This window comes from Mytilus edulis, chromosome 12, assembly GCF_963676685.1.
Source record: "Mytilus edulis chromosome 12, xbMytEdul2.2, whole genome shotgun sequence".
Taxonomy (NCBI): domain Eukaryota; kingdom Metazoa; phylum Mollusca; class Bivalvia; order Mytilida; family Mytilidae; genus Mytilus; species Mytilus edulis.
The window spans coordinates 68,933,900-68,955,928 of record NC_092355.1 but is presented as its reverse complement, the minus strand read 5'-3'; the positions used below and the strand labels follow the sequence as shown (position 1 = coordinate 68,955,928).

General features: G+C 30.5%; 2 protein-coding genes across 8 annotated transcripts in view; one reads left to right on the top strand and one right to left on the bottom strand.

The window, feature by feature from the left end:
* Positions 1 to 6,748, bottom strand: part of LOC139498999 (MYND-type zinc finger-containing chromatin reader ZMYND8-like) — a 61,016-nt gene extending 54,268 nt beyond the window's left edge. For 4 of the 7 annotated variants that reach the window (XM_071287642.1, XM_071287639.1, XM_071287645.1 and 1 more), the window contains exon 1: positions 1,367 to 1,491. The gene's annotated coding sequence lies outside the window, so the exon portion shown is untranslated. Of the gene's footprint in view, positions 1 to 1,366; positions 1,588 to 6,495 lie in introns of those variants that run through there. The other 3 variants (XM_071287641.1, XM_071287647.1, XM_071287646.1) reach the window with 2 other exon arrangements.
* On the top strand, positions 6,696 to 20,313 carry LOC139499000 (translocating chain-associated membrane protein 1-like). The gene is made up of 12 exons (XM_071287650.1): positions 6,696 to 7,014; positions 7,922 to 7,985; positions 8,868 to 8,989; positions 9,521 to 9,637; positions 10,222 to 10,277; positions 10,605 to 10,689; positions 11,455 to 11,525; positions 13,461 to 13,571; positions 14,093 to 14,164; positions 14,987 to 15,058; positions 15,903 to 16,039; positions 16,314 to 20,313. The coding sequence occupies exons 1-12, from the start codon at positions 6,889 to 6,891 to the stop codon at positions 16,409 to 16,411; spliced, it is 1,131 nt and encodes a 376-aa protein (XP_071143751.1). The 5' UTR covers positions 6,696 to 6,888; the 3' UTR covers positions 16,412 to 20,313.
* Positions 20,314 to 22,029: the final 1,716 nt, after the last annotated feature.

Genomic DNA, 22,029 nt, shown 5'->3' with positions numbered 1-22,029 from the left:
CTAAAGCAAAGCGAAGTTGGAGTCAAGCTGGTTAATATTCTATCGTTATTTGTCAAAATATCCTTATTGTGATTAGTAAGATTACTGAATTTGTTGGAAATAATTAAATGTTACTAGAAAATCGCTATACAATTGGGCAAGTGCTGAAACCAAAGTTTTTTAAATTCATGGGTTGTATGTAGATTGAGCGTGCATGAAAGTTACAGTATGGTTTTTTTCTAAAAGATTGTTTCAAAGACAAATTTAGGAAGTACAAAAAACTGCATTTCTACAGCATATATATTTCACAAATTCATCTGACTTTGTATGGTTTCAGAGGAGTAACGTGGCTCAATGAAATCTGTCTCTTCCTTAAGCATGTTTAGTAGTATAGATTCATCAAAAGAAGTTGATTTTTTTTTTTTATCATCATAATAAAAATGTATATTTTGTTGTCATGCACCAAAAATTCTGTTAGTGTCACTAAAAAAAAGTCAGAATTTTTACTGCTATCGGTCATTAAGGTATCCCCAGTATGGCTCTGACATGAATCAAAGCCCAGTTTTACATTTATATTCACATACACTTTATATGAGAAAATGGAAACTGGACATAGAAAAGGACCAAAAGATTTGTGTCATATAAAATTAATGAACAGGAGGGAGTAAGTCGTTTGACAACTAAAGAGCAAAGGGCATTCCCACCAGGTTAGAAAATTAAAATATCATAAATATTCTTCAGATTAATTTGGTGTACTTTATTTAGTAGTTACAAGGTTTAATGCAAGTATATATAATTCACTATGTTATTGTTCATTTTTTTTATCAGAGACATAGATTCACGACTAGAAAATCTTGCAGACTTTACATGTGTCAACTGGTATCCAGCATTACCGGACTAGATTTTTAAAACTATCAGATTTACATGATTTAATTGTATGTCTCTGATTTTTATCTGTCAAACTGCACATCAGCATTGTTCGATTCACACATCATGTACTTATATAAATGCCTCCACAACATTTCAAACATGTTCTCTTTATAAAAATACTACTTTCTAAGTTTCTTTTTCTTTTTAATTAAACTGAAATTTTTGTAACATGTGTTTCAGAATTCTCAATGATATCTAATGTAAAAATGCATGTTAATCAATTAAACAAAACAATAATTAGTCAAACCTTTTTACAATGCATATTTTAAATAGAAAATAAAAACATGGAGGACTAAACAAGCATGCCCATGCTTCCATGCATGGTCCATCAAATTGATTATTTTACAATTAAAGTTAATTACATAATTGTGACTATTAGGCAGTCACATACAATAAATCATACCACACATCAATAAAACATAATTAATAGTTTAAAAACCTGTTTTCAGACATTTACCTATTAAACAAACTAGTCGTCAATCTTTAGCTGTCTAACACACAATGTGTGTAAATAGTGTGATGACTCTATGATAAAATTCTCAGGTCTATTTTTAGAATAGACAACTGGTTAGCAGAAGTTTGTGACCATGGTAACTACTCAGTTTGAAATATTGATATCTGAGGATCTTATTGGATAAAATACTACAGATGATAATTATTGCAGACTGAAAACAAAATGATGTATTGATTATGTTATGCCTGACTGAACAGAGTATATACAAACGATAAGAGTTAATCATGTAAATGTAGAGGATTTAAAATTCCTTTTAAATTACTACAAGTGTTAACAGTTTATACATAACTACCGAATAGTATTTCTGATAACTAGCTATTCTAGATTTTTCAATAAAAATGTCATTTATAAATAAATAATTGGACTGTTCAGCACTGTGGGCCCTATATACTCTGACTTCAGGAAGCGAGAACTGTTTCTTATTTAGGGAAAAGGAGGTGAATTATTAAGAACAAACACCTGATTAATATTGCAGAAATATGCAAATTTATTGCTTTGTGTAAGACCAGGTATTCATAGCCTGATAATTCTTCCAAAATATGAAATTTAGGCGAACAAAAAAAACAGAGAGAGCTATGGGTTTTTTTTATTCAGCAGAGATGAAAGGACTAAATTGACCTGCAATTACTTATTTCAATTTTCAAACTCACAGTCTCTCAATTTCAGAATCAACTATTGAGATATATTGTGTTCATGATTTGTACTGCCATAAAAGTTGAATGAGTAAAATTGTGAAATTGAACAAAATTATTTGTTTTCTACTAAAATGTAAAATAACATATGTATACTATGGATTCATTATTATTCATTGGATACCAATTTTTCATGGTTTCATGGGTACAGGAGAACAATGAATTTAAATGTTCAACGAATTACAAATTTTCTATCAGGTTGTATGCAGAGTTTGGCAAAACCACAAAATTACATCACCACAAAAAAAGGCAAGTTTTCTGCAATCCACGAAAATTGGTACCCACGAAAATAAATGAATCCACAGTATGTAGAAATCATATCATGCAAATAGATCTGGCCTTGAAGGCATAATTGACACTTTGCTAAGTCATGCTCGAAACATGAAATCCAGCAATTTGAATGGTTGATTTTTGAGTCTGAGTACAAAAATCATGCTTTAAAGTTTTATGACCATGAGGCCAGGACCTTGCCCAAAAAGACATTCCCACAGGAAGTATTTGGGTCATCAACAGGATTTTTTTCATCTCAAGCAAAATATTACTGAAATTAGTCTCTTTTTGAACAAATGAAAAAGTAAAAAGCCTAATGATTTCCAGGTTAATTAATTATTATAATGATGCATGTGGGAGTTAAGAAGAGACTTCCAATGCCCACACTGTGTACTTAGTCTACCTTGAATTTTAAATAGCATCATGGAAATTAACATAGCACTGGTTTTGTAAAAACAATAGCACCATGGCCCTTTTACATTTTATTATAAAATCATCCAAGATAGCACATGCAATGGTAGAAAATATATTAGCACCACGTCCAGGGTACCATAGTGCTTTTAGGTCTTGGGGAGAACACTGTCAGGCACAACCACAATACTTTCTCTGAATAGTTTTAAAAGTATATTGGTTGGGGGGGGGGGGGGGGATTTGATTATTTGGTTGTTGGTGTTTTAATGTCACTTTTGAGTGAACTTTTGGGCTATTTAGTGGCGGCCAGTTTTTATTGGTGGAGGAAGCTGTAGTGCCTGGAGAAAACCACTGACCTTCAATAGAAAAAACTGACAATCCTAGTCAACTATGATTGGAGTTAAGTGCACCCACACCAGCAGGGTTCAAAGTCACAACATCAGTGTTGACTGGCTAGAACTACTAAGACCACTTAAGGAAGTTTGCTCCTCTGTTTAAAAATAACAAGCTTTTTAAAAGACTGTTATAAATTGAAAGTATATAAATAAAGAAACTTAAACAGCAGAAAAAATGGAGGGTCCATGTGCCTGTTTTTGAGATATAAGCCGTTGAAAATTTGGTGGAAAATAATTCTCTCTAGACTTTTCTTGCACTTAACATTGGCACCTTTTTTGTTAAACAAAAACAAAAACCTTCCTCAAGTTAGCATTATGCATAATATAGCACAAAAAAAACCAACATTTGTGTGTTCCTGTCCTGGTATTTCAATATATGATTTTTTTGAAAATTGAAACACACTTTGAAATAGCAGAAATCAACAATTAAAGGGAGTTAACTCCAAAATTTTGTTGATAAAAAAAGGAAACTAGTTTCAGAAGTTACAAGTAAAGTTGACAACTTAAAAGGCAGTTCTTTAAACTGAAAGAACTAAAGTTATTGAAACATTGCCAGTCAACCTTTTACAATGGTAAGTTTAAATTTTCTTGTTCTGTGAAAATCTTGTTTTGTTGAATGTTTTCTATTTAGTATCCCAGAAAATCTATTGTTTTACAGTACGTTCTAAGCTAAGGAGACTAATGGTTTGTCTGACTGAAAAAGAAATTTAAACCTTTCTATTATGTTATCAACGGAAAAATATAAAAAATCCTGTCTGTCTGAATAATGTTTTGTCTGACAAGATTCATTTCTGTTTAAATTAAATAAACTGGGGTCAGTTTTTACATTCTCAGTCATATCTCTACTGAGGTTATTGTAAAGAGAGCATTCCAGAAGAAAGTGCATTTCATTTTCAATAGAATTTGAATTACAATATAAACATCCTCTCATGCTGAGGTAATATTTCATATTTACCACATACATAGATAAATCGTTCATGTCTGCCAGTTTCTATTCTTAAGGTGGTACCCAACACTTTCACTAAAATTAATTTGTCTCGTTTAATTTTAATAAAATTTTGACAAAGTATTTACTTTAACCCTTTAACAAAAATATAAAAATTTCAAAAAATTTTAACCAACCGTTTTGTCAGAAAAATTACACTGGTTATAATTAGCAGTTTGACAAATGTTGTGAATGTGACTTTGTCTTCATGTCCGTAATGTCACAAAACAGTGTTAATGTTGTTTCCCGTATTATTGACGTTGTATGATAGTGACGTGGGAGAGAGAGATGTGTTGCCGGATAGACAAGATGGCTGAATGTTTGTACTGTCAGAGTGTATGCCGTGTATTTTGTATTTTATGTAACGTCTGTATATACATATAGTGTGAATAAATCGTGACTGTTATTTTCTACAAAGATGGTGTTAAGTTATAAATTTATGAACGCTCGGAATTCTACGTTTACAACAACAAACACCAATTTTGATCATTGAGAAGCTTAATATTCCCTTTACAACACAAAGTAATTAAAACGTTCAGCTGACTCTACAGAGTTATCTCCCTGTAGTGTTAGGTACCACCTTAAACAGTGATTGCTGAGTCTGTATTTTGTTAACAGATGTTTTTGACCAAACCTCTTAAGATTACATGTACATATTGATGCCTCAAGTTGAGGCAGGTGTGATATAAAAAAAGCCCTATGATGTTCTCTATAATCGTGATTATACTTGACAGCAAATAACACACAAGTATCTGACAATTCCAGTTTTTTTTGTTGGGTTGATGTTTCTCAATCCTTAGGAATGCTTAGTTTGGAGTTGCATTATTGTATTGACTGTCCAGACCATTTTTGCATTGTCTTTTTTTTTTTTTTTTTTGTGTTCTAATTTGAATTTGGTTGTACCAAGGATTTGTATAGTAAGAAATAGTATACAAATCCTTGGTTGTACCGTTGTTTTTAAACAATAATTTTAAAATTTGGGGTGATTAAAAGAAGAGAATTTTTATTGAAGGAGATTTTTAAACTCCAAAGTAGAAGATGTTGATGATCCAATCAAAATTTGCTATGTGAAATGTGCAATTAAGTAAAATAAATGTAAATGTCAATGAAAACCTAATACATGTAATTTTATGTAGAAAGAAAAGTTGCTAGGCATAGGCGGATCCAGGGGGGGGCTGGGGGGCCCCGGCCCCTCCTTTCGTGGGAAAAATTTGGTTGATTATATAGGGAATCATTGAAGCATGACTGGAGCGGGCCCCCTTAGGAAAAGTTCTGGATCCGCCACTGCTAAGAGTGATTGTTTTTTTTTTATTGTAAGTTGTTTAAAGGTATTGTTATGTGAATAAGTGTTCAGCATGTTGAGATCTGCCATAATATGGAAATTCAAAAGGGACCATCTAACATGTCTTCCCATATGGAGCTAAAAATTTCCTTCAGTTTAAATTATATTCCTTTTATCACATTTAGATAAAACTATCTAGATACATGTACATTTGATAACAAGAAAAGTTAGGTATACAGACAATTGGGATGAGAGCAGATTCCAAGATAATACTCTTGATTATCACCTCTGTACTGATTCTATATGTTGTGGCAGATGATTACAGTCTTTAACTATAAGTGGATAAAATAAATATTTCTTAGATGCATGATTTTTTTATTAGTTGTTAATGGCTTTGAACTTGCTGTCAGATAACTGTAAGTACTCTCAGATATGTTCCTAGTGTCTTTTTGTTGTCGGGATGTACAGGTGTAAATGCTCTTTTGTTTAGACGTTGGAAAGTTCCGGGTGGAAAGAACTAAATAGCCGAAAAAAGTCCAGAGGAACTTATCAACTATAGTTACTTTTTGTTTTTACTCTGGTTTAAAAGTTCCACCAGTTCTGCACAGAAATCTACTTCTGTTTCCAGTCATGTTTGCAGGAGACTTTGAATAAAATGTATATTTATCAGTCTAAGAAAGGAGCTCAATACTAATTCATTTTTAAAAATTGTTTGTTATATAAAAAAATCCTTACAGTAATTGATGACAGTGTTTCTTTGTTTACATTGAATATGACGTCATAACTTAAATAACGTCATAACTCAAATCCCTAACAACAGTACCAAAATCGGAAACGTTACAGTATTTCCGTTTCTCTTTTAAACATGTTTGATTAAAAAAAAAATCATACAGACCGTCCCATTCACAGGTAATGCCTACCTCATATTAGTAGTCTTAGTGTCATGTCGTAAATATGTTTATATTGTTTAAGTTTGATTGCAGGTTTAGGCCTAAATGTTTTAAAGAGTCAACTTTTTCTATAAATCTTTACTTTACTCTACTTTTATACTTTCAATTTCATGTTTTATTTTTTTACTTTGGCTTTGAATTTTCTCTCTCTGAGTCTTTTCCTTTCACAAAGTGACTTGATATGCAATGTCTATGGTTCAGTGCAACAAACTTCAAGCCCCACTTTGATTTGAAAACCATATGACTCTACTTTTAACAGAAAACATGTTTTTTTAAATCTTTCATAGGCAGCCTCAGGCAAGGATTACAGCACAGACAATCTAAAATTTGACCTTAATCTAAAAAAATAATTATCCAATCAAATAAGAGCTTTCAAAGAAATCAACGCAGACTGGTGCATCTTGGGAAGAGACTACTACTTCCTTTTACACGCAATTTGCGGTCGTACGCCACATCGACGATTTTCAAACAAGGATAATCATGGGAATGAGACGTCCAAGAACAACAAAGAATCCTCCGATTCTAAGCCATGAATTTGTGATACAAAACCATGCAGACATTGTCTCCTGCATCGCCATGGTGTTTGTGGTTGGTCTCATGTTTCAGGTGAGATGGCCATATGGTACCGGTCAGGTGCCGGGTACTTTCTTTACTGCCAATACTGGCTTAATTTAACTTATTTGTATTATATAAATATGAAATATAACAGCATGTTTCTTTTCAATTTAAAATTAAGAGAAAGCCGACTATTTCGTCGTAAAACTGATGAAATTTTCGAAGCATCTGTCAGTGTCAAACGAAAATAACATCTGACACTTTCAAAAATTCGATAGCTACATGTATACTATAGTCTATGGATCATACTCAGATAAATTTACACTGCAAAATAAACAATAGCATTTTTTTTTTTTTTTTGTTATTAAATGCTAGTCAGATTTAAGATGTTTAATTATAAAAACATGATTGCCAATATGAAACAATGCCTTTTCAGGCTTTTGTCAACGGTCAACAGGGTGTCAAACTGAAGAAACATTTACTGCTTTTTGTATATAAAAGACTTGTTGGAGTGGTTTATTTAATTAGCATGTCTAGAGAATACTTACATTTATTTCATAATTATAGATAGAGAACCCACCTTTTTTATTACATTATTTCAAAACTAAAAATATTTTTTGCTATGTGAAAACATAGCAGCTGTTTGGCCAATTCAGAAAATGCAGAATTTCATTCAAAATTTTTTTTGAGGTATAAAAAGGCTTAAAGTAGACCACAACAATAAATACATATGGACCTTGAACATAGTTTGAAATAAATCAATATCTGATCATGCTGATTGTAAAAAATCAATCCTTTTCAAAAGTACAAAAATGTACTGTTTTAGTGTTTACAACTGGCCAAAGTAAAAAAAAATACACTTGTTCAATAAGAAATTTGTGTATATATATTTATGCAGAAGTTAGACAAAAATAGACAGCTTTTATTGTGTATAATGAATTTATATATTTTATTACAGGCCACTTCTCCAGTAGCTTCACTGTTTGTTGCTTTACAACACAATGTATCCTCAACAGTTAATGGTGAGTGTAAAACAACTTTACATGTTAATATAAACATCGTTTAAGGGGTACCCGACACTTTGATTTAAATATTAATTAAAATTTATTTGATTTACTATGCCATGAGCATTAACGACAAAAGGGATCACTCTATTCCTCAACTAGGTGATTTTATAAGGACATTCTTATTCAAGGTTCAACATTCCAAATTTGACAGTTACTTGAAATAATTTCATTATTAAGGGGCAGGTCAATTGAAGAATTTCCCTTTGAACACACATTCTTATTTCTGTTCTAGTTTAAATAGGTTAAAACCAAGGGTATTTATTTCATTGTTAAATAGTTTGCTCTTCTTTTTTTCACTCTGCATTCTTTTTAGTCAAAAGTGAAATACTGTTACCCTCGGTCTTCTTTTTCTTTATACTTCAGCATTGAGCAATCAGGTTCACATTTTCAAATAATTTTTTATGTTATGCGTCTTCTGATTGACTGACGTTGTTTTGTTTATCCACTCAAAAACCAAATTTTCTTATGTGACCGTGACGTCATCAACATGTTTTCATGGTTTACTCCTGTTTAAAATGGAATTTAGAATTAAATTATAATAAATGAGTGGAATTTTTTTTCTGTCTTTTCGAAATAACATTAAAAATGGGGTGCACATTTTGAATTAATGTGCTAAGCACCTCATTTTTTATGTTATTTCTTCATAGACAGAAAAAATATTACATTCATTCCTTAAATAAAAATGCCTCTGTCATCACTTCAAATACACCCCAATAAAATTTGAAAAAAAGCATTTCATTCTTAAGTCCAAATGAATGTTAGCAGTTGGAAAAAGTAATAAGATCATGAAATTAAACCTGAGTTTTGTTTTTAAATATTGATGTCTTATTTTTATAGTGTCTGAAGCAGAGGACCTGCCCATAATGTATACTAATGGAGCTAAGGACATCTCCTGTGTGTTTTTCTACACCTTGATCTGCATTGTTATCCATGCTGTGGTCCAAGAGTATGTTCTAGATGTAAGTAGATAGATGTTTGTTCAATATATTTTGTCTTAAAAAAAGACAACAGTTGTATAAGGGTGTTCAAAAGTCATAAATTGATTTAGAGAAAACGAATCTGGATTACAATCTTAAACTCAGGAAAACACATAAACTATAGAAGGAAAACAAAGTAACAACATGAACACTGAAGTGCAACAAAAACATGCCAACATACATAGACTTGGTACAGGACATTTTAAGAAAAAATGTTGTGGTGAACCCAGTTGAACAGCTAGGCAAACTTCTTGCTTTATGACAAAAGTTAAAAATATCGCTAAAATAAAAACATGACATGACATATAAAGCACAAAGAACATTTATCACAGAGAAAAGCATAATTAAATAATATAAAAGTTGACACAACATGCACACCGCAGAACAACAATGAACATGTAATCTTGATTTCAATACAATGTAAAGTACATATATAGTTAACAAATGGTATTCTAAATCTTGGTTAAAAAAGTGGGATGTATGCAATATACATGTATATTTGTATTGTTTCAGAAACTTAACAAGAAGATGCATCTGTCCAAGATAAAGCACAGCAAGTTTAATGAGTCTGGACAATTATTATTTTTCTACTTTGTATCAGCAGCCTGGGGAGCAGATCTGATTGTCCGAGTAAGTGGAAGATTTTAGTGTATTTTTAAATTTATACCATGTAAAGGATTCTGCTAATTGCACATGAACAGATTCCCAATAATTAAATTTTTGTATGTACCAATTTATTGATTCCTGAAAAATTGTATTTGAAGTTCTGTCATTAACCTATTTCACATCTAAGTTCTCTTACATGTTTTGCATTGATGTTATTAAACCTTTCGCCAAAATTCACACAGCTGACAATGTGTCCCAGTTTACTGGGAATCAGAATACTTTTTCCTGCTAAAAAACATTGCAAACACAAGTTATCTTTCTTTGTTTAAAGTCAAATGAAAGTGTAAACATGGCGTCTTCTGTTTGTTGAAAAACGGGTCCAAAATCAGATGACTTTTACAGAAAAAACTGCATACAAATATATAAAATAAGATATCAGAATGCAAGTTTAAAGTTATTTTGATTGTCATACTAATTAACCTATTCACATTTTAAGCATCAATAGAAACCTGGCAATAATAATTTCTGAATTTACAGTACATGTTTGTTTTTACTTAACCTTTCCGTTTAGTTGACACCTAAATATGAATTTATTATGTTTATTTCAGGAGAATTTTCTGAACATCAATTCCTTATGGGAAGGTTATCCACATGCAAACTTAGGGTATGTGTTTTAAAGTCAAAGAAAGCTATTAAAGATAGTATATTATGAAATTATCTAAACCAAGTAGAGAATTTCTTTTCTGTGTACAAGTTCCATGTTATTTTATAGCATATTTCCATTCAATTGTATAAAGAAAAATTACAAGTAATATTAAATGGTGGAATTTTTTTTAAAAGTTTTACGAACATATTGATATTTTAAAATTTTATGTGATACTTGTAGTAAAACCGTCATATTTCAGACATTCAACATATTAATGTGAAGTAAAGCAGACAAGATGTTCTGAATGTACACTCTTGTTTTTATACTGCTCTTATATTCTTTCAGATTTGTGAACAAGTTTTACTTCATCATTCAATTAGCCTACTGGTTACATAGCTTCCCTGAACTCTACTTCCAGAAAACTAAAAAGGTAAAATACATAATTCAGATTTTGACACTCTTTATGCACACTCATGTATAAACCACAGGTTACTGAAATTTAAACTCAACAACACAAATAATGCACCATTTCTTATTTACTGTAGTTCCACAATTTGTTTTTGTTTGAAATTTACAAAACTTAATAGTTATCCACATTTTGCAGAGAAAATAACATGTGAGTAGTGACAATGTAGATTTCATCCACAAAAGTCTGATATTTGTCAATTTCAAAAAGTTTATTTATTAGATGGTTTCATTTCTGAAGTGACAAATTGTATGGATCTTCCTACTTACAAACTTGCTTATATAGCTGTTAAGAGTAAAAAGGCCACTTTGCTCATTGTTGAAGGTTTTACGGTGACCTATAGTTGTTTTAAATGTCTGTGTCATTCTGGTCTCTTGTGGACAGTTGTCTCATTGGCAATTATACCACATCTTCTTTTATACATATTTGGCAATGTTGATTTGACATTTACATATTAGCAATAATGATAGATTTTTCATCCAGTTAGATCACTTTGATGTGAGCATGTTTTATAGATCTCTCTTGATCTCTTGGTATAGATTACTAACTTTACTAGAATTTGAATTTCAGTTAGTTTTTGAGTTGAGATTTTATATAAATTTTGCGGATGTTACATTGAGAATTAGATGCATAGTAATTAGCTGATAGTTATAATCTTAGATTGCTTTTATTCACTTATTAGTAATGTTATATTTTTAATTACACATATAGTTTTGCTTTATTTTTTAGGAAGAAATGTCATCTAGGATACAATATGCTGTGTTGTATTTGTTATTTATTGGTGGAGCTTATGTATTAAAGTAAGAATCTTTAAAGAATAATACTTTAAAAAAACTTGTTCATTGTTTAGTATTTGTTGATCCATCATCTCATTTCATTAAAATTTTTAAATGTTAAAATTGAACAAGTTCATATCCACATCCAAATATATTTATTTTATTCAATTTTAGTCTTTCTGGTGATTTGAGAATATGATAGCTGTTGGTTGATTTCACTCATGCAAAAAAGATAAAAGGGGGAGGGGGATTGGCAAAGCTTCCAAACACAGGGGTTGGACATGCTATTTTATAAAAATTTAACATACAATAACATTGAAAGTTTAGTTTCTGCTTTTGTGTTTCAAAATTGTCTACAACATCTGAGTTTTAATTTGAGCTGCCCACATTGGACAAGTAAAACTATCAAAATCTTCATGGGCTGTAGTCAGTGTTCTCCCCAGGCCGTTTTAGCGTATATTTTCTTCCCGTGACGCTATAATAATTTCCGCGACGCTATAATTATTTTCAGGATGTTATTTTTCTCGTTTCTGTATGGCAAAGCCATGTCCTAAATTGTGAACTTTCATCTAATTACCGCTTATGATCATAAAAAATATATTACCGTTAATTGTAATCCCTTCAAGTCGGACAATAGAGGCAATTTAAAGTTATTAAATAGGTGTTAATTGCCCTTTGGGTGATAACTGGTTGGATACTAATACCCCAAGCTGTCACTTGTGACATGATTAATACCACGTGGTATGCAATCGCAAATGGAAACTATAGTCAGAAAATCATAAAATAAATCAAAATATATGTTTGCAAAATGAAAATTCAAAGAAACAAACATTTTTTCTCTTTTTAAAAGAGATTGAGTGTTATCTTTTTATGACTTACTCAAAATATTAGTCTTCCTATTACTAGTTGTAAATCGAGAGTGAAAATTTTGATTTTGAATTATATAAGTTTTGTACTTTCTTTAGAAAGTGATCGTTATTGGCTTAAGTTTATGTTTCATCCATTTAATGCATTAAAAACGCCATATTCATTCCCAATCTCTTGTCAAACATTGTTTTATTTTCGTATTTTTCATTGCTTTCGGCGGCCATTTAATATTTTAGTGTAAACTACTGATCGGAATCGGACCAGATATGACAAAAATCCGCATTTTAAGATAACTACATATCCACAAATGGCACAGTAGACAGAAAACAATACCTAAAGAGAAAACTAAGCATTAACAGACTATTAATTAGATAACTTTGTTAAAAATATATATCATTTTGATAAAAGAAAACAACTGGGACCATGAACCAATATATTTGATAGACATGATAGAGAAAGTTTTTTAATTTAAATTTTATTGCTATATACTTTCTTTTTCCTTTTTTTTTTTATTATAAAAACCAGTGTTTTTTCCTACACATTTAGTGCAATTGTATCTATACACATATATTTTTATTTGGCCCAAGAGGAATTTTTTTTTTCTGGAACTATAAATGAGTACTAGTATAGAAAACATAAACTGAAAATACTGTTATCATGGTTTTAGTTTGTATTCTCAGTTATGAATTCAACAATATATATACAAAGAATAGGGTGGAATAGAATATTTTATTCACCAAAAAAGGGCCTATAGCATACAAACAATATAATACATTTTGTAATAAACAATAACGTATATAACATGAAGGAAATAGAGCATTACCACGACGCGACAAATTACATTGAAAAAAATACAATTTATTTTTTACGCCAAATGTGATGCTATCAAAAATTTCTGGGGAGAACACTGCTGTAGTGTAACAATAAGATCTTTCTTTGATGAAAAAGCATTAAAATTGCAGAACAAGCACTGAAAGAATGTATTGTCTGCTCTTAGCTCGTGTTGTCTTTGACATATTCTTCATTTCCATTCTCAATTTTATTGAGTTTTCATGTTGACATTATATAAATATTGTGATTGTATAATTTCAGTTTTACAAGAGTAGCCTTAGGGATGATGGTACTTCACTATTCAGTAGAATTTGTCTTCCATCTAGCCAGATTAATGTACTTCTCAGAGAAGACAGATTTAGCTAACACTGGGTGAGTTTATGATTGTGTGTCACACTTACTTTATTGTTCATTGCATTAAATATTCTTCAACAATATAAAAGTTGAAAAGTTTCACAAAATTCAAAATATTTTAGAATCAATTTGTTTATAAGTTGTGATGGCATCTGTATTTGAGATGTGTTTTTTTTTTTAAACAGAAACATTGAGAAATCGATAATGAAAAACCGTGTAGTGTTTGTATCTCAAGAGACCAATGTTTTAAGCAGAAAGATCACAAATTATGACTATAGACAAACTATCTAAATACTCTGCATGCTGGGAAAAGAAACAAGACATACTTATTTTACAGTCTTGTGGTTCTCCAAGCCTGTGTTAAAAGCCAAAAATGTCTCCATCACTTCATAAGACAATATAGTTTGTTAATTAATAAAAAAAAATTTAAACATATTATATACTTTCTCATGTTTTGAGTTCTTAATGATCTATATTGAGTAACTCAACTTATTTTGTAAGAAATCACACGTTGTATGTAATACATTCTTATATTACAGGTTTATGGTATTTAATGGTCTCTTTGTGTTGGTGAGATTAGGAACAATAACTCTGTCAGTACTGACATTCTGGTAAGTAAACTCAAGGGAGATAATTTTGCTATAAATGTGTCTCTTAAGGTGCATGAGGTGGTTATCTGATTTTGAAGACAAGACAAATACTTTATTAGAGTCTCACCTCAAAATTGACATACATTTATACATTTATAAAATTACAGTAATATTTAAAACAACATGAGCCACTCTAAAAAGAGTTATGAGAGACTATAAAATTTCTACAAAACACATTATTATCTACAATTATATAAAATACCTTTTCTTTTTAATAATACATCATAGCAGATTTTGAATGTGCCCTTCTTGGCTACCATGTGTGTTAAATCAAACATTTGAATGTAAAACTAGCAAATATAGAAAAGAAAGGTGCACAATACAAATAAAACAAAAACATTGATTAATTTATTAAAAGTACGACTACTCTCAGTACTAACTGAAAAGAGGGGGAGCCGTTGTCAGTGCCACCATATTGTCATTGTTGACAAAAAAACCTATTCAACTTTTTAGTGTCCTGCAGACCTCCAACTCCAAACAGTATTCACGTTTATAAGATACAATAGAATGAGAAAAAAACAGTTGCTTTCATTTTCTACATTTGAAAATGCCTGTACCAAGTCAGGAATATGACAGTTCTTGTCCATTCGTTTTTGATGCGTTTTGTTATTTGATTTGACCATGTGATTGTGGACTTTCCGAATTGATTTTCCTCTAAGTTCAGTATTTTTGTGATTTTACTTTTTTCAAAGCTACATTTTTTAGGATGAATATGGTCAATTGAAATGTAGGTCCACAAACTCTTGATTTTAATTGTAATGATAAATAAATTGTATATTTTAGGTATGGTTTACAGCAAAGTAACCAGTTAACCATTGATTTCCCAGCTGGAAACTTTAATACTCAACTTGTAAGGTAAGAATAAATAATAAACAAAGAAAATCATTCAGGTGAAAACATGAATTATATCTGGATAAATGAAAATTTGTGTACTAACATAATTAACCAGATGTTCTTTACTAATGTTAATGAGGCCAGGATAAGATTGATGTATCTATTAACAAATGTAAATATGTTAATAAAACTTAGTTTTAATGAAGAAAAAAATAGTAAGAAGGTTTAATTTCTTTCATCAAGGAAGTATGTTATTAGAAACACCTCAGTCCACTTGCAGAGTATTCAAGGAAACTACTGTTACAATTTCAATTGTGCAAACCACACATTTACTGAAACTACTGATACAAATGATGAATGAACAAATGGTGAACTTATAGTAAAAATTAATTGATTCTGGAAATCACACTGAAGATAAAAAGTTCTTGAATGACATATACAATATTTTTTATGCCCCACCTACAATAGTAGAGGGCCATTAAGTTTTCTGGTCTGTACTTCCGTTCGTTTGTCTGTGCGTCTGTTCATCTGGATTCAGGTTAAAGTTTTTAGTCAAGGTAGTTTTTGATGAAGTTGAAGTCCAATCAACTTGAAACTAGGTACACATGTTCCCAATGATATGATCTTCCTAATTTATATGCCAAATTAAAATTTTGACCCAAATTTCACGGTCCACTAAACATGGAAAATGATAGTGCGAGAGGGGCATCCATGTATTATGGACACATTCTTGTTTTGAGAGAAACTAATCTCTTGAACCTAGAATTTTAGGGAGGATTCAATAAAAACACAATTTTTAGGAACATATAAATCATGTTTATTGGCTTTTGATGTAAAAAAATATTTTTTGGGTTTTTTTTTTCAGAATAAATTGCCTGGCAGCTGTATCTTTACTGCAGGCCTGGATGATGTGGAACTTCATCAACTTTCATCTCCGACGTCTCCGAGAAAGAAGTGCTGTCTCACGTAAAATTAAATCTCCAATCAAGAAGAAGGTTAAAAGTAAGTCAGGATACAAAAATTATATAACAGGGATATTTTTTTTTATAAACGAGACATTTATAACAAAAATGACCAAAATTGACCATTAAATTCGTAGTTATTTCTTAAACATATTTTACAATTAAATCTGATAAGAAATCCTAACTATTAATTGGGATAAATTATACAAAACTTTCTCAAAATTGTGTGTATTTCAACTGATGCATTGAATTATGTCTACCCCATACCACTGAAGCAATGGTTTATTAATAACAATGTTTTTTTTTATTTACAGTGGCTGAAGAAGACATACAAAACCTCCCAGAAGTAGATCAACAAACTGCATCTGAGAATGGTGTGAGATCTCGCTCTAAAGCCAGCAAGAAGAACTAAGCATGTGTGACCTGTATCATGTGACATATCTGTTAGGATGTGTTGTCACATGACTTGTCTCCTTGATCATGTGACAAGATTTTGTTTGGGTGTAATGTCAGCTAACTTGTTTTTAGAAATTTGTGCCATTGTTTTTATTATTATTAAAACTGCAATAATAAATGTTTCAAGAAAGTAAACATTTGCATTCAAAATTTTAAAAACATTGTAAGTAAGCAGAACACTTTAAATCTCAAATTTGCAGTTATATTTGCATGTATCAAGATCTTGAAATGGGAACATAAAACAATTGTGTAACACAAGGCTATTTCAGGTCTCATTAACAACTGTTAAAAGTTTATGATTGTGTTACACAGGTGAAACGTATCTTTGTGTGAACAGTTTAATCAGCCAAAAATTACCTCTAGTAGGCTATCATATTTGTATTGTTTTAACATTTTATCATTTGTTTATTTAAAAAAAAATCTGACAACACCCTTACAGAAATTGTCATTTAGATTGTTGATGGTGGTGGTACAAATGTTAATGTGTTTGTAAGTTTGTTTGTTTGTATGTTGTTTATGTCTGTTTTATGATATGCTTAAAATTATCGCATTAGCAATTTTAAGATGCGCTTTTGTTATTTTGAATTGGTTTTATTTTAGCCAGCATTTAAGTTGTTTTATAAAATACATATGTTTAAGTCAGCTGTTTTATACAGAGATTTTTAACATGATATAAAACTTATAATCAATTGATACCATGCATGTTTTAATGGAACAGCCCATATTAAAAATTGATAAAAAATGCTTTGAACTTATGTTTTGGGAGTTTTTTGTTGGTCATATTTCTCAGAAAAAAAATTGTGTTTTACACAAGAAATATTATTAACTTCATTTTTTAAGAATTCATTTTTTTAAGAATTCATTTTTAGTTTTATTTAAAAATTTGTTATGATGAATAATTATCAGTTATATTTTTAGTAAAATATTTCAACCTTTTGTTTTTTGACCTACCTATTTGTTCTTTTGGTTTATAATTACACTCTGTCATTTTTACCATATTGATGGTACACAAAAGATGTTAATAAGTTTGATAGTATTAACTGTGTCCCTGAAAGTACATAATTAAGTATTTTGCCTGTATGAAAACAAGGGAGAATATGTGATATATTACCAGAATAATTAATGTACAATTTCATTCATTAAGTGCTCATCAATTTAGATGTTGATTTTAAAACCACTACATGTATATATTGATCATTTCATGCCCACACATTGAAAACACCTTTTTCACTGTAGTGATATACATTACGAATTTATAAAAATGTAGATAGAAAATTTTAACAGATTGAATTAATTTGATATCTAAAATTGATAATTAAAAATTTTAACGAAACACATTAATTTGATTTGTAAAATGTAGATTGAAAAGTTTATCAGACAAATTCAAATGTAGGTTGAGAGTTACTATGATGAAGTAGGTGCTTGTTTGTCAGATCTATGGTAATATAAAATAGCTCACATGTTGTTGTATATTAATGACTGTTTCATATAGAAATATATAGTAGATAAGGAAGGCACATATAGTTTTATCCCACCATGCCAGATTGAGGGGGGATAGGACCTTTATCGGGAGTCTGGAATAGGGTGTTTTCAAGCACATGATTTTGGGATTGACCCTTTTGGGATTCAGGAATTCTTTTTTGAATTTCAGGGTATTTAAATTTATTTTAAATTGGTACCTCTGGATTTCATGTTTTTTAGCCTGGGATTTTGGGATCAGGACCCCTCCTTCCCCCCTCCTGATTGATTTCTTAATGCTGATCTGTAGAAACATCCATCAATATTTTAAAGTGCCTTCCTACCTCCCATTATACAGTACTAGTTGTATATGGAAAACCTGTTAGAAAAGAAATCATTATTGATTAATGTAATTACTTTCAAGTACTTGTTATTTTAAAGCAAACTATTTTGTGTTTAATTGTATAAAAATGTAATGAAAAGAAAAGATGTATTTGTTGATTGCAATATTTATGCATCACACTATTTTTACACTTTGTTTGAAAATACCGTTGAAAATCATAATATCATATATCAAATAGACTCGATTTCACTATTTGTCACTCATTGTAAGAATTAAAACATGCAGTCTCATTAAAGAATTATGATCTAGCAATGTTAATATCCAGTTAGATTAACATGTTTCTCATCATTATTACAGCTAATTTCCTAATGCTTGTACAGTAAAACTTTGGTAGGATTGCTTGCTATTTGTATAAAGGCCATTCAAGCTTTGTAATTATAAAATATTGACATCTTCAAACAATTATATATAGGCATATTTTAACCTGTATGTACTATATTTAAATTTGATTGGACATTATCCCAATTACAATTGTACAATATACAAACAAAGCAAGCAAGCTAATCAAAGTCTTGCTCTACATGCATTAGGAAGTTAGCTGTAAGAAAGAACCATGTTCAACATTTATTTAGGAACATGTGGTTAAAAGATCATTTACACACACCAATAGTTAATGAACTTTCAGCGGTATTTTTAAATGCATTGTAAAAATAAATTTGTTAAAGAATAAAGTTATGATCTGAATTTGTTGTCATTTGTTCTTCATTTAGTGTGTATATTGTTAAATAAAGGTGTAGATTACTGATTTATAAACAATTCAACTTTGACAATGCATGCATGAATGAAAAAAATAATTGCAGATAAAAACCAAGTTAAAACACTTGTCTTTCAGAATCAAATGCATTCTGGGTTAAAACTCCATAATGCATGGCTTGGTTAACAGTGTCCCAAACAACTGAAATTCAACAAAAGACTTGCCGTCTTTTTCATATTTTGGTACGAACAATGAAACTACCTAGAATGCATTAAAAACTGAAATGATAAATTGTTTTAGGAAAAAGTAGTGCTTTCTGTTTGCATACATGTATATGTGACAAGTTACAGTATTGCTCTACATTTGGAAATAAAAAGAGATATGAAGTTCCTTATGAGTTTTGAATGAGAGGTGTAATTCTAGTCATTTACACAGCTTTATGTATTAAATGCACTACTGTGTAGTGTGGAAATGTTGTACAAAAGTATTCTAAACCATGCAAAATGTAAGAAACAGTGATCTTTTTTCCTAAACTAAATAATGTAGTTTGAAAGGAATGTAGATGTCGTTAAGCCGTATGGGTTCAAGTTGTAAAGTCAATTTTGCATGAAAGTTACTGTATATTCAGAAATTATTGCCATGTTTTTATAGAATTGGGAAAATTGGGAGGGGTTAGTTATTGCCAAAAGAATGAAAAAAATAAATTGATAGCTTTTTTGTATGCGTCGTTTCATAAAATCGTAATGAATAATCTAACAATGTCGTCCATTCTCAACAATGGCATTAAAAGCTGCATGCAAAAGTTTCTGAATTTACAGTTTTATTTTCCCTCTGGTAAAAAATGGAGGCTAGTATCTCCATTGCATTAGTAGAATTTAAATTGAGTATTGGTATAAATTGCAAGTGTTTGAGAAATATATACAGAAAAAAAAAGTGTCAAAAAGGGAGATAATTCTATTCATATTTGGCATTTAAAAAAGTGTCAGAAAGGGAGATAATTTTATTCATTTTGGCATTAAAAAAAGTGTCAGAAAGGGAGATAATTCTATTCATTTTGGCATTAAAAAAATGTGTCAGAAAGGGAGATTATTCTATTCATTTTGGCATTTTAAAAAAAAAGTGTCAGAATGGGAGATAACTCTACATTTTGGCGTTAAAAATAGGAAGAAATAGTGTAGAGATGTCTTTAAATCTAAGGATCTGTTATCTATATGTTAATATAAAGGATTTACAGTCAAATTTGTAGTTAAGTCTCATTGCATTATATAAGAAAAAGAATTTAATATTAAATAGTTTTAATGTATTTGATTTGGTTAATTGTAGGCCATATTGTATATTCGTCCATTGAAATTTAGGAAAAGTTTTTCACAACCATACCACATCTCTCTATTGTATTTTGTGTTACTGGTTCCCATCTTTTGCAGGATTTTTGTGTCCATTTTAGTTTAGGTAGGGAAAGTCTCAAATGTATGAGGTGTTTTGGTTTCAAACTTGAGTATGGTCCAAGAAAATAAGCAAATCCTAGTGTGTACTGTTTAATTAGGTATTATCTTTCTGCTAATTTTGTGTATGCAGAGACTTATATTCCATAAAAATAGCCATAACAATACTGAGGGGATTATTCACATGGTCTGCGGTCATCATTATGTGTATGCTGACATTGATATTGAAAATATCAATTTGTGTTTAGTCAAATAGTCTCTTTAAACATTCTGATAGTGTCAAGTCACATGGTCTGTGGTCATCATTGTGTGTATGCTGACACTGATATTTAAAAAAATCAATTTGTGTTTAGTCAAATAGTCTGTGGTCTTCGTTTGTGTATGCAGAGACTTATATTCCATAAAAATAGCCATAACAATACTGAGGGGATTATTCACATGGTCTGTGGTCATCATTGTGTGTATGTTGACAATGATTTTCCTTAAAACAAGAGCATACACTGAAATGTCTAGCCTTCTTTACTAACCAATGATATTATGTTGATAGTCCTAAATATAAAGCTTTACTTCAGTATCACATAAACTTTACATGATACAAGAAAATGAGGCCAAGGTCAGATAAACCAAACTGGAAATACATGAACACCTAACCATCACTCCATACACAAAATATTGTTTATAGTTTCTAAGGGACAAACTTATCCAATTTTTTTTTAAATAAACCAATGAGTCATGAAAATGAGGTCAAGGTCAGACATACATGTACACCACTACACCTTACAATCAATCTATGCATTAACTATAGATTGCTTATAGTTTAAGAAAAACACCAATTATCAAAAAACGTAACACTGAGTAATGAACCGTGACAACAACTCCAAGGTTTTATAAACCCTGCCAGACTGACATGTTTCCACACACCAAATACAGTTGACTATTGCAAATAGTATTAAAAGCAAAATCCCAAAAAAACTTAACTTTTACCACTGAACCAGGAAAATTAGGTCAAGGTCAGATGACACCTGTCAATTAAACATAAACACCTCGCAATCATTTCATACACCAAATATAGAAGATCTATTGCTTATAGTATCTGAGTATAGATACAATATTATTATCTACATCTCAATGAGAACTTGATGCTATGTTATTGCAATGTACCTAGATTAATGGTTTAAAAAATAGAGTGTGCATAGTGCAATGCTTAGACAGTTTCCTTGATGGAGTAAAACACAAATGCTCTGAATGTCAATCTTTAAGAATTACATAGTGGTGACCTATTAGAATGTAACTAATACATTGCGTTAATATTGATAGGGATGATTTCAACTTCACCATTTGGAATTTTTGGTTTGATAGCTTGCGTGTGAGCAGCAACTCTCTATTAAAGAAATATAATCCCGGGAATATCGTACCATTTAAATACTCCGTATGCAAGTGCTGCTGGAATGTTGATACATAGAAATGGGAAGTTTACAGTTTGAGAGTTGATATCATCTCTTTGGTTGTAAAGTTTTGCTTTCAACCGACCCTTATTGTCAATTTCTAGAAATGGGGGCAGACTTAACTGTATCTGT